Below are 14,872 nucleotides of genomic sequence, written 5' to 3' on the forward strand. Positions count from 1 at the left end.
GATTTGACATAGAGTCATTAAACCTTTCGGGAAGGTTGCTCAGCATATTTAGTTTTGCACCTGGGGTTTTGCTTGTGGATTTATCCAGTATTTGTAGAGTTATTTCCCTTGATGTAAAAAACCGTTTCATTATGTTGTCATTTGTTCCTTTGAGTGCTTGAGTTAGAATCAACCAACTTTACAGGAATAATGATCAACGTCACTAAATTACAGGAATTCACTGAAGCTATGCACCTAGGACTTTGCATATGGATTTTTTCAGTTTTGTTAGAGTTATTGTCCTTGACTTTCAGTAGTATGAATTTGCACTTTTCAACTTGTTCATGCATAGCTCAAAAAGTATTTCACTTGTAGGCTTGAAAGTTTACAAGAATGTTGGTCAGCATGTGTGTTTATGCACTTGTGGATTTATTCAGTATTTGTAAAGTTCTTGCCCTTAGTAAAAGATTTTTAGTTTTCAAAAAATATTTGACCTAAAGTCATAAGATTGACAGAACAGTGGCGCTGTGGGGGCACCCGTGTCCTTTATACACATTTCTAGTTTGACCTATGAACTGCACAGTCTTGTTATATTAAAGGACCCCTGTGGCTTAATATTTTAGGAGTGTACACAATATCATTTGCCGGTCACCAATGTTGAGTTTGACACCCAGTAGAGGCATTAACTTCTTTCTTGTGAGGAAGCTATCTTATAATGAAGCTTACTTGGGTAAACATAAACGGTTCAAACCAGTTGCCTTACTGTGCCAGAAATATAATATGAAAAAAATATCACTAAAAGTGCCATCACATAAAAACAAAAATGATATAACTTTAAGCAGTATCTGATTTTATATCTTGGTACTATAGTAAAAATGAAAGAAAGAGATGACATTATGATCATTGGATCTTATTGAATTTCATTGGATAAGATTCTAATATAAAAGCATAATACATGTATACATTGTCTGTTATGTACATATTAAATATTTTGTTTGATTGGTATATCTTTTGATCCAGAAAAAATTTATTAATTTGTCATAACTTGAAATGGTAAAAAGTTTATGATTCTACTGGGAAATTCATATCTGGGTGGGAAAGAGAGAATTAAAATGTCTCTTTTTTAATATCAAACTGATAATTCTGCAACAAAATTGCTGATAAATTACGTAGATGATTGTTGTATTCAATTTTAGAATACTTTATTAAATAAATTGTTATTTTCCTTGTATTGTCATATACATATTTGAAATCTCTGTTGTGTTGTTTTAAGAGATAATGAAATTTTCATTAAGTGTTAAATGAGTTCATATATTTATAGTGATTTATTTATATTACCATTTGATAGGTTTTACCTGACTGATGATAAGCCTCATGTGGCCGAAAAATGTTTTGTAATTAAAGATAATTTCTACAGTGTTGCTCAAATTTGATATTAGAAGATATTGATAATTGCTACACTTAGTTCCTTTGTAAATATAGAATAAACATGTTTTAACTTCATACGAATTTGATGTAATGTTTAAAATTCTACACACTAAAGTTAGCAACAATATGAATATATAGTGTCATTTAAAAAGTCTGGCAATTTTTTTAGTTCACCTGTCACAAGTGACATGGTGAGCTTTTCTGATTACTTTTCTTCCGACGTTCAACCGTCATCCCTCCGATGCTGTAAGTCTTCCGTAAACTTTTAATTTAAACGACATCTCCTCATAAACCACTAAGCCAATTTCATTCAAACTTCACAGGAATGGTCCTTTGGTGGTCACCTTTAAAAATTGTTCAAAGAATTTAATTCCATGCAGAACTTAGAAGAAAAAACTTAAAATATCTTCTGTTAAAAAACCCAAAGAGGTAGAGCTTAGATATTTGTCATGAAACATCTTCTAGTGAGTGTCTATCAAGTTTGTGCAAATAAAGGCCCTGGGGTCAAAATTGGCCCCGCCCAAGGGGGTCATAGCTTTTCCTTATATGTTGTAAAGGATTTCGGATAACAACTAGACTTTTCGAGTATGCGCTTCTATATAACTTTTATTTTCATACATCAGCATAAAACAAAGCGATTCTCTGAAACAAATGATAAAGTAATTAACTAATACATTCATTTCTGATATAAACTTAACAAATAAATAATAGAATAGAATAATTAAATAATTATTTCCTATGACGAAGAATCTTAATAAACAGTACAGTTAAAATCCATAAAATAAATAATCGTAACAATTGATTAAAATTAATAAATACTTCATTAGAAAATTCTTTTTATCCGTTAACAAATAAATAAATCAAAATAATTTAAGCAGCTATCATACCGACTATAATGTCTTTCACATCGAAACCTTTCAGCTTTAACGTTTAACGCCGCTACACATAACGGAAGTTACCTTTTAAATTCATAACAAACAATTACGTCAAAACGACGCGCTAAACTGTTCAGCGCGTAACGTTAAATAAATTGGCGCCAAACAACGCTTAACGTAAGAAATATATTATATATTTTAATTAGAATCGGTAATAAACGATTCTTACAGTGCCCTCCATGAAATATCTTAATTTCATCAAATCATTTAATGTCAATTAACAATATATTATCGATACAAAAATGTAAATTGCAACGAACTTCATGTTCATAAGAATGATAATATTCGCATTAAATCACGCATTATATTAAAGTACTTGCTAATGTTAAAACAATCTATTTAATACACAGTATGTATCCTTTTAAACATTAACGTAATCATGGAAATATTTTCAGCGTAATACAATAATTAGTCTGAACATTCTAAAAGGCACAACTTTGTGATTTGCCTTATCATAGCTGAGTCCCTAGTTTGAACTTTACATTTACGAATATGCCCATCCCTACCCTTAATGACTTCGGTTACTCTGCCTAGTGGCCACTGTCCTATAGGAACACTATTGTCTACCACAAGCAAAATGTTATCTACATGTAAGTCTCTATGGCTGAGGCTAACGATTGTCGGCGCACGTTCAGATTCCGGAATCGTATTAAGTACCCTCCGACTGTTGCTTATCCACTTTGTAAGTCTGAAGTCACCTAAGCTCATCTGGGACTGTAAATCTGCTGCAAGTTTAACAGCTTTATCTTCAGATTCTACAGACTTCAGGTAGTCGTCTACGTAAAAGTTTCTCTTTACAGTTGATAATACTGCAGGTTCAAATCTCTCTGCATTGTCAATGGCAGTTTTTCTCAGCGCATACGCAGCGCAGCTCAGAGAAGAAGTTGCTCCAAATAAGTTGACTTTCATACAATAAGTCATGGGTGTTATAGATATATCTCCACCAGGCCACCATAGAAAATGTAGGGCATCACAGTTCTTCTCACATACACGTACCTGATGAAACATTGCCTCTATGTCAGCGGAAAGAGCTATCTTTTCTTGTCGAAATCTGGTTAATACGCCTACAAGGCTGTTCATCATATCAGGACCTTGTAAAAGTTGACTATTTAGTGAAATACCTTTATATTTTGCCGCACAATCAAATACAACACGCACATTTCCGGGCTTATTCACATTTGCTGCAGGATGGTGGGGTAAATACCATATCTGTTCTGAGTTCGTATCCTTATTTGTAACTTCTTTTGCGAACCCTTTATCAATATAGTCTGTCATTGTTTTGGTATACATCTCATGTAACACGTTGTCACGAGAAAGATTTCTTTTCAGGTAATTCAATCGCGCATGCGCAAGCACTAAATTATTCGGCAATTTTGTGTCATCCTGTCGCCATGGTAATCCCATCTCATAGTGTCCATTAACATGAGAAAGTGTAGATTCCATAATTCCAAGTGTTCTCTTATCTTCAACTGACATGGAATTTTTCTCATTATAGGATGCGTCATTGAAGTCTGACGTCCACATACGTTCAAGTTGTTGTTGTAGTATGGCGTCACTTGACTGACCGAAATGAATGTTAATTGGGGTTCTTTTGTTGTCTGTTTTATTATGTTTTGAATTATTGTATGGTATTGGTCCACGAACTGCCCAACCAAGTTGCGTTCTCACAGCATATGGCTCATTACTACTTCCTGTTCGTATCTCTAGGGGAATATGTGCTACCGGTGTATCCGTGCCAATTAGTAACATGACTTCATTAACGTTCACGTTCGGAATATTCAAGTCACTTAAATATGGTATATTTCTAATATCATCGGCAGTAGCTGCAGATCGCGTAGAAATAGGCAATTGTTTTACTGTCCAAACATTGTGAAGCTTCACTTCACTTTCACCGGAAATAGGACTCACAGTTAGGTCAACTTCTTTTCCGTGTATTGCATTCCTTGTTGAATTAACAGTTGAAATCTGGAAAGTAACTGGCCTACTTGATATATTCAGCTTCCTTATAAGCTTTTCGTCACACAGGGTTTTGTCTGCGCCATCGTCAAGCAGGGCATATGTTTGACAGAAGTAACCGTCCCTACCCTTAACAGTTACAGGTATAATCCCCAAACATGTTTTAGAAAATGAGCCATTTGTGGCCGTACAATTTATTGAAGGTTGCGTTACAGATTTATCAGAACCTACCGGGAACCAGCTATGTAATAATGTGTGATGTTTGCTGCTACAATCAGGTATAGTACATGATTTCTCTTTCCTACATTCATTAGACATGTGATTGCGTTTAAGACAATTGAAACACAATCTGTTCTTAACAACATATTTCTTTCTATCTGTTAAAGTCATTTTCTTAAATCTATGACATGACGCTAAGTCTAAGCATGAACCAGAGCAACAATAACATTTTCTTTCGTTCTTGTGTTTATCACTTTCAGTATATGACGACAAGGTAGTTATTTTTCCCTTTAACAGAATTACTAGGCAGACTATGGGGCTGTTTTCTTACTTGGGATGGTACATTTTCTTTAACAATATCAATACCATATACCGAACAAGCAACACGTGATCTTTCTTCAAAATTTCAACAAATCAAAGAATCTCGGCTCTTTGCCTCACTCATAGATTGTATGTGCAATATCTGCCCACTTGGTTCGCATATGCATAGGCAAACGTCTAACAATTCGTCTTAAGTTTTCTGAATTATTTACATCAGAAACAAAACCTAATTGGGATAGGGTCATATGACATCTTTGCATATCTAATGCTAACTTAGATAGTTCGTCAATATCAGACGCTTTAATTTGAGGGCCATACAACAGTTTATCAATGTAATTTCTGGCAATTACATGTGGCCTACCATAACGTGACTGTAAAATAGCTTTAGCTTGTCTGTACCCTTCATTTGAATCTAACAAAACGCAATCTTCAATACATGATTTCGCCTCACCATTACAATATTGAATAAGGTAGCTTAATCTAAGTCTATCATCACTTACTTTTGCCTCTACGTTTGTCTCAAAATTCTTAATAAACTTGCAATAATCTATCGCAGAACCATTAAATGTTAATAATTCGGGCTTTGGTAAGTTAAACCCTTCTTGTAATATTGTTGCTAGTTTCTCAAATGCTGAATTACTGCTATCACTCGAACCGGAAGTTAAGGTATTGTCTGTCTTACCATTAAATCTTGACTGTTCTGTAACCTTAGATACGGGCTCACCATCAAATCTGTTCTGTAAAAACACATGAGATCCTGCACTAGCTGAAGTATCACGTGGTACATTTGTGTGACGGGAAGTAGAAGCATCTATGACACGTTCATTTTCCTGATGCGTCTGTTCCGTAATTCGTGCACTTACTGGAATTTCTTCGTTACTCTCAGTAAAAACTGACTCCTCAATTCTAGCAATTTCTATCTCGCTCTCCTGTTCTAATAGTTCTCGTTCATTCTCTATTTCCTTTTGCTGCCGTTCAAGTCTCTGTTTTTCTCTCATCATTTTCAAACGATGTTCTGCAACTAGTCGCTTTGCTTTTGCGTTTTGCATAGCTGCACGTGATGACTGTACCGAACTAGCTCTCGTGCGCACAGACACGTTATCATCGTCTGCTGCCGAATCTAAACATTTAATCCACTCCGTATAGTGTTCCTTACATTCAACAAAATTGTTTTGCTGGCTTATATAACTATTTTCTAAAGTCTCAAAAGTTTCCGTATCTTTGCACAAATCCATACATTGTAAATGTACTGTTTTGAAAAGTTCGTATCTATTACATAGACGGTCATATAATTCTTTCACTTTTTCTGTATTTTCATAAGACACCATCTGTTTTTCAATTTCATTGTAAATCTTTGTCAGTTGTGAAAGATGTGCTGTTCGCGTTTTCCTTGCACTCATAAAATCTGTTTGCTCCATAGTTTATAACACTTTTAGAGTTATTGATTTATCATCACACGAATTCACTTGTATTAATAGTAAGTATCTTTATCTAATTTCTTCAAATTTAGTAATTAGAAACCTCTGTCACATACCGCTTATTCTTCTGTCAATATAGGTAATTTCTTTTCCATGAATCTGTAATTTCTCATCCACAAATATCAAACTTCTAGTCCATCACGATGACTAGTCGAGAATTGTAAAGGATTTCGGATAACAACTAGACTTTTCGAGTATGCGCTTCTATATATCTTTTATTTTCACACATCAGCATAAAAACAAAGCGATTCTCTGAAACAAATGATAAAGTAATTAACTAATACATTCATTTCTGATATAAACTTAACAAATAAATAATAGAATAGAATAATTAAATAATTATTTCCTATGACGAAGAATCTTAATAAACAGAAGTACAGTTAAAATCCATAAAATAAATAATCGTAACAATTGATTAAAATTAATAAATACTTCATTAGAAATTCTTTTTATCCGTTAACAAATAAATAAATCAAAATAATTTAAGCAGCTATCATACCGACTATAATGTCTTTCACATCGAAACCTTTAAATACAGTTTCAGCTTTAACGTTTAACGCCGCTACACATAACGGAAGTTACCTTTTAAATTCATAACAAACAATTACGTCAAAACGACGCGCTAAACTGTTCAGCGCGTAACGTTAAATAAATTGGCGCCAAACAACGCTTAACGTAAGAAATATATTATATATTTTAATTAGAATCGGTAATAAACGATTCTTACATATGTATATAGTAAAACCTTAAAAAATCTTCTTTTAAAAAATGTATATAGTAAAATTTTAAAAAGTCTTCTTTTAAAAAACCCAAAGATGTAGAGCTTAGAAACATTTTCTAGTGAGTGTCTATCAAGTTTGTTCAAATAAAAGCCCTGGGATCAAAATTGACCCCGCCCCAGTAAAAACTTAAAAAAGTCTTCTTTAAAAACACTTAAAGAGCTAGAGCTTAAATATTTGGCATTAAACATTGTCTGATGAGTGTCTACCAAGTTTGTGCTAATAAAAGCCCTGGGGGTCAAAATTGGCCCTGCCCCGGGGGGTCATTGATTTTCCTAATATGTAAAAGTATGAAACATCTTCTGGTGAGTATCTACCAAGTTTGTTCAAATAAAAGCCCTGGGATCAAAATTGACCCCGTTTCAATGATTTTCCTTATAATTATGTATATAGTAAAAACTTAAAAAATCTGAAAGAGCTAGAGCTTAAATATTTGGCATTAAACTTTGTCTGATGAGTGTCTACCAAATTTGTTCAAATAAAAACCCTGGGGTCAAAATTGGCCCCGCCCCGGGGTGTCATTGATTTTCCTTATATGTATATAGTAAAGACTTAAAAAATATACTTTAAAAAGAAACAAAAGAGCTAGAGCTTAAATATTTGGCATGAAACATCATCTAGTGAGTGTCTATCAAGTTTGTCCAAATAAAGTCCCTGGGGTCAAAATTAGCCCCACCCTGGGGGGTCATTGATTTTCCTTATATGTATATAGTAAAAACTTAAAAAAATCTTCTTTTTAAGAGCTTAGATAATTATAAAGCATAAAACATCTTCTGGTGAGTGTCTACCAAGTTTGTTGAAATAAAAGCCCTGGGATCAAAATTGACCCCGCCCCGGGGTTCTGGTTTTCCTTATATGCCTATAGTTAAAACTTAAAAAATCTTCTTTTAAATAACCCATAGAGCTAGAGCTTAAATATTAAACATGAAATATCTTCTAGTGAGTGTCAACCAAATTTGTTCAAATAAAAGCCCCAGGATTAAATTTGCCCTGACCGGAGTTCTGCTTTTCCATTTATGTCTTAGTTATACTTAAAAAATCTTCTTTTGAAAACCCCTAGAGCTAGAACTTAGATATTAGTAAGTAAGTATGTAAGTAACGTCTTTATTAGTCCCCTACCGGTTTACCGGAGGGGACTTTAGGCTTACCCTCCGTCCGTCTGTCCGTCCGTCCGTCTGTCTGTCAGTCCGTCCGTCCACAAAACTGGATCCCGCGATAACTTGAAAAGTACTGAATATATTTTTATGAAACTTGATATATGGATAGATGGCAGTATGGAGATTATGCACGTCTTTTTCTTTTCTTCCTATGTTGAAAATTCTGGTTGCTATGGCAACAAATAGGCTGAAATATGGCAAATTTTACACATAAACTGGATCCAGTGATAACGCAAAAAGTACTGGAAATATTTTTATGAAACTTAATATATGGATAGATGGCAGTATGGAGATTATGCACGTCTTTTTCTTTTCTTCCTATGTTGAAAATTCTGGTTGCTATGGCAACAAATAGACTGAAAATATGGCAATTTTTACACATAAACTGGATCCAGTGTTAACGCAAAAAGTAATAGAAATATTTTTATGAAACTTGTAATATGTGTAGATGGCAGTCTGGAGTTTATACACGTCCTTTTCTTTTCTTCCTATGTTGAAAATTCTGGTTGCTATGACTGAAAATATGGCAAATTTTACACATAAACTGAATCCAGTGATAACTCAAAAAGTACTGGAAATATTTTTATGAAACTTGACATATGGGTAGATGGCAGTCTTGAGATTATGCATGTCTTATCTGTTCTTCCTATTTTGAAAAAATATTGGTTGCCTTGGCAACAAATAGGCTTAAAACATGGCAAATATAACAATATTTGTGATTAGTCAAAAAGAGCTGAAACATTTTATGAAATTGCATCTTTGATTCCAGAGTTATCTCCTCTTTAAGAATTTTGCTTTTTAAAATGTTATATTTTGGTAACAGGGATGTTTCAAATATTAACTTTAGAGTGTCCTTCAGTCCGTCTGTCTGTCTGTTCATAAAAACTTTTACCTGTGATCACTTTTAAAGAACATTTCCAACAAATTTACTTAAAATAGAGAAAAATTTACACATTAGTGAATGGCCAATGGCCCTTCAGAATGCTGATGGGGTTCTATCCGGTAGGGGACTTATGGATTGCTTGCAATACTATGATAATTGCTTGTTTTATGAGGCTAACACATTCAGTTTCCCGATCTTCCATGCGGGCCTCAGTTTATACAAAACAACATAAAATGCAATCACAATCAACATTTAGACAACATAAATATGTACATTAAACATCATATCAATACAATAATACAATAAGTAAACAATATTTTCTTCTTACATAGAGAAGTGACATTTTCATAACTTCAGCATGGAAAGTATATGTTTTGAAACAATTAGTTAGAAAATTGCCACTGGATATAGGATTGAAATTTCCTCAGGGTATCAGAATTTCAAATATGTATTGGTATGCTGTTCCCTACTTCAGGACCAGAGTAATTAAACATTTTTCTAAAAAAAATCTGTTTTTGGTTGGGTACAGTTAGTTTTTCATTTTGTAGCGATCTTAAGTTGAAGTCATGTTTGTTATTTACTGTTTGGAGTTTATTTTTCATATAAATAGGAAAGGATGGTTCATTTATAGATTTATACATGAGGATTGCCTTTTTGTACATAATTCTTTGATCAAAGGACATCCAATTTAATTCTTTATATAGAATATTTTTCTAAAATAATTCTTGCAGCTCTTTTTTGAAAGTTGACAACTTGTGAAAGTAATTCACTACTGCAGTTTCCCCAAATAGTGCAACAGTAGTCAATATGTGGCAAAATATAAGCATTAAAAAAGAGTTCATGAAACATTTTGTAATGGGTGCCTACCAAGTTGGTTAAAAAAAAAAAGACCCCTGGGTTAAAATTAGCCCGCCCCAAGGGCCTATATACAGGTGAGTGATTTCAGGGCCTTCATTGCCCTCTTGTTTTTAGCTCACCTGACCACAAAGTGGTCAAGGTGAGGTATAGTGATGGGGCTATGTCCTGCGTCCGTCATCGTGCGTTGTGCATTGTGCATTGTCAACAATTGGGTTGTTAACAGTCTAGCAGTCACAGTTTTGATTGGATCATCATCAAACTTCGTCAGAATGTTTGTCTCAATGAAATACTGCAGTTTTGATCCAAATTTCCTTGAAATCAGTCAGGAAGGATGTTTTGGTGATTTCTAAGTCAAGTTCAAATATGGGTCATTTACGGTCAAAAACTAGGTCATACGAGCTAAAAATAGAAAAATCTTGTTAACAGTCTAGTGGCTGCAGTTTTGATCCAAAATTCTGGAAAATTGTTAGGAAGGTTGTTTTGATGGTTTCTAGGTCAATTTAGAAGATGGGTCATCTCCAGTAAAAAACTAGGTCACAGAAGCTAAAAATAGAAAAAGCTTGTTAACACTTCAGCGGCTGCAGTTTTGATCCAAATTTCCTGGAAATTTGTCAGGAAGGTTGTTTTGATGATTTCTAGGTCAAGCTTGAATATTGGTCACCTGGGGTCAAAAGCTAGGTCACACTGCCCAAAAATGGAAATTTAAAGGAGTTCCACTGAAGATAAAAACATACAGTTTGAAATTCTTACATAGAACAAGTGAAGCATTTAAAACAGAAATATCTGAAAAGGGTTAATAAATAAATATACTCAAAATTAATTAAATATTGATGTTTGTGTGTGTGTTCGATTCTAAGCCTAATTTCAGCGAAAAGCACTGAAATGTTTTTTTGTTTGTTCGTTTTGTTTTTTTGTTTTTTTATTTTTAGGTAATTTTGAAACATAAAAATGATTATTCTGGAAATGATCTGAAAATTTGCACACGAGTTATTGGTCCTTAACCTTGTTAACACAGTGTTCACAATTTTGACTCCATTTTCATCAAACTTGGTCAGGATGGATGTTGTTGATGGGTCAGGGGAGCGATCTAGGGCCATCATGGCCCTCTTGTTTTATTTAAAATTGTTTATATGTTATGTACATTGAGGTCAATGTTTTTCTTTTTAGAATAAAAAAACGACATTTCTGTGGAAATAAAAATGTCAACTAAAACCTTTTTATTGCCCATATTCAGTAAGAAAATGTGTACTTTTCCTGAAATAAAATTAGAATTAATAGGACACCAACATTTTGTGAAGAACAAATTAAAGTGTAAAAAGACTGTAACATTCACTATTAGGAAATTTTAAGATTTGCTTACAGCAACTTTTAATTATTATAAAAAAAGATGGATCTTTTTCAGAAGTTTAATATGTTAGCACTCAGATATCACATACTTGATTCTGTAAAGTACAGACTTACAATTGAAGGAGATGTGATATTTTCACTTTCTCAAGAAAAGCACAGATAAGAAATGTGTTCTTTAAAATATGGGAAGTTTACAAATAGAAAAAGAAAATATAAATTAGAAAATGTAAAGTATTTAATAGAATAACATAAATGTTTTAAAAATTGATACTGTAGCTTTGCTATAATTTTATGATTTTGACAATAATTTTGTGAATTTGACTTAAAGTTATGTTCATGACTGTAGTATTGTAATTGTGACAATGACTATAGAGATTTCTCCAGCATATGTCTGTTGTCCATCCTTACAAAGGAAAACAAAGTAATTCATTATGTAACAATATAATAAAGGGTCAATAGCCCCTTATTAAACATTAGAAAAAACAAACAAAAGAAATCACATCTTAACCCATTTTTCTGTGACATGTCCTTCCATCACAAAACTTGTCTGGACTACTCTACAAAACCTATTGGTTCAATTTCATCCAAACTTTACAGGAATGATCAGTACAAAGTTTAGTTGTGCATATCATCAGCATTTTCCAGTTCAATGATTTTTGTCATCGTGATAGCCCTTAAATGGTTGACCGTGACCTTCATACATCATTGACCTTGACCTTTAATGTCGATTTTGCTTGATTTCTTCTATAATTGGCTATAACCATATATTTATTAGTGGATTTTCTTTATACTTGGTCACAAATATCCTTTGAACAAGACCAAATTGATCATGGCCTTTATGCATCAATGACCTTTTCTCTTGGAGCATTTTTGTACCCTGATATGTTTGACTTTAAAAATAAAATAAAGTTGAGTGCGGCCCTCACATGGCTGTGACTCTTCGTGATTTTGACAGCAAATACATAGCTATATACATTTTATTGTACTACAGTCGTGTTTTATTTAATTTTCAGTAAAAAAATATGTTTATTCATGTTTCTTTTACTGGAATATTATCTTAATTGAACTACATGCAAGGTAAAAGGACTCCAGGATTTTGATGATATGGAACATTTACTTTTGGCAAATAATCTTTTTTGCCTCAATTTCACTATTGAAATGACCCTCCACTTGATAAGCCTTCTGTTCTCACTTTATCATTATTATATAATATTGCTTCGCTGCAATCTTTAATGAACTGTACAATTTTCTCCTGTTAGAGAGATTACACTCTGGCAGGCTTTTCTACCTGTTACCTGGTAGCTAAACTTCTCTGATGCATAGGTTGACCTCAGTGCAATATACTGACTTAAATCTCAGTATTAGATTTAATCTCAATGTGGGATTTTGTACTTATAAATGTATAACTTGGTTTAAAATTGTTGTATTTTTGTAGATGTCAGTGTAATATTGTTGTATTGTATTAACCTCAGTATAAGATTTTGTATCTGTGTTGACCTCAGTATCAATAAAGGGTGTTAAATAAATTTTCTGCCGATGATAGAGGAATAATTGTGTAAAATACCAATTTTATTGAGTTCCATTTTTCTTAGAAAACAATTCCTGGTAGAAAGCTTCCGAAGGTGGTCCTTTATCAGTCATGCTGACAAGTCACTTTGACCCTTAAAGCATTTATGTGTATTTTTTGCAGACACAATGACTTATGTGAATGTATTTCTGAAACTTTGGAGACACATTTATTGTAAAAAAATGGCTAGTTTCACAGTAAAACAATAAAAAGGAAAATAGGAAATGGATTAATGTGATAAATCTAGAACTATCAGTTTAAACAACCCTTCTCAATCTTTATACTTTAAAGTATATCTTCCAATTATTCAAGATTTTCTAAACTTATTGTCACCATTCTGATTTTTTTCAAATTTGAAATGCAAATGTACTTTAAAGTTTAAAGAGTATAATAAGGAGACAAATTTGTTACTTTCTTATTTTAGAAAGTACATTTAATAAAAAGAAAAAGCTTTGCTGTATAATTGTGAATAGAATTGTTATTTGAAGCTTTTCCACTAAAATCCCATTTCAATATGCAGAGACAAACTTATCTGAATTTCACTGTGTCTAACTGGTATTGTTGCTTGTGGTATTCATACATATCTATATTTAGCCGGTAAGTAGCTCAACTATTTCGAGAAATGGGGAGAGCTATTGTTGCCATCACACTTGTTTCAAGATTTTTGTGTGAAAGTTGGTATCTACAAAACAACTAAATGGAATGGGTTGAATCTCCACATAATTATTTGAGAGTATAATAGGAGGTCACTATCCAAGGTCCATAAATCTAACATGGATTTTTACAGAATAATGGCCCTTTCTCTAACATGGATTTTCACAGAATAATGACCTTTTTTGAACCTGCATTTTTTGCTATCCAGTCAGTATATGTTTGAAATTTTTCCTTAAAATGACAAATTAATGAATATGTCCAGATTGAAAGATGAACAAATCCTTAAAGATATTTTGTTTGGCACTGTGAATGGGGTGTGTATTCCCAGTCTGGTTTACAGCAAAAAGATTAAAAGACAAGTTACAAATTAAGAAAAAGGCTTTCCTCTTATTAATTTTCAATTTATAGCGATAGATAAATTATCAGCAGCAATTTTATTGCACAATGTTGTGGTGGGTATTATCCGCACATTAGAGATACCTGTTATACACAGTGTAGTTTGTGAAAATCTTAACAACATGATGGTGAGAGGAAGATAAAAGTATTTATTGAAGGATTGTCAAGTTGAAAGAATTCATCAGATCACTCATCACAATGTCTGTCTCTATACTGACAACATCTAGGTGTAATTTGACAAAAATCATCGCTGATTTCTTCTTCACATTTTCTCTGTGATTAGTTTGTTTTGACTGCATTGTTATTTCTGGTTTATTTCCAGTTTTAAACATTATATATTAGATTGTGTAATTCAAGTGGGATAATAATCAAATAATTCTTCAGCTTGGAATGAAAACAAAATCATCACTCCCTCATCCATGTGTCAGGGTATGGTCAAATTTATTGTTATCTACCAAAATCCAACAAACACAAAAAAACACATTAACCTGGGATTAAAATGATAAAATACTATTTTCTAAGATTTTTATTCTGGCTCACTACTAACCCTTACCCTTTTGGAACGGAGAAGTGATCAGCCTTTGCCACCAGTAGAAAGCCTCAGGCCAGCTTACACTTCTATGCAGTCTGAAGGGCTCTAAACTACTTGCAGACTATTTTAAATTTTCACTTGGATATCCATAAAATTATAGACAGTTTGAAAAAAGTCCATTCATAAAAAAACAGGTTACGAGTTAAAATTGGTTGAATAGGAGGACATAAAAATACATGCTGCAAGCAAAGAGTAGGAGGACCTATAAATATGTATATGTTGTAAGGATTTATCTAAGTAAACTAAACTAATTAAAGATGTTTAATGATACACAGTCTGCCACTCTGTGAGAACATGGCATTAATTTACCGCTACATTGAACA

At 33.0% G+C, this 14,872-nt stretch overlaps 1 protein-coding gene across 1 annotated transcript; it reads right to left on the reverse strand.

Moving 5' to 3' along the window:
• Positions 1–2,750: 2,750 nt before the first annotated feature.
• Positions 2,751–4,688, reverse strand: LOC132738985 (uncharacterized). Its single transcript, XM_060726628.1, has one exon. The coding sequence runs from the start codon at positions 4,686–4,688 to the stop codon at positions 2,751–2,753; it is 1,938 nt and encodes a 645-aa protein (XP_060582611.1).
• Positions 4,689–14,872: the final 10,184 nt, after the last annotated feature.

The sequence above is a fragment of the Ruditapes philippinarum genome, unplaced genomic scaffold (genome assembly GCF_026571515.1).
Source record: "Ruditapes philippinarum isolate M1 unplaced genomic scaffold, ASM2657151v2 ctg7938_1_1_1_1, whole genome shotgun sequence".
Taxonomy (NCBI): Eukaryota; Metazoa; Mollusca; class Bivalvia; order Venerida; family Veneridae; genus Ruditapes; species Ruditapes philippinarum.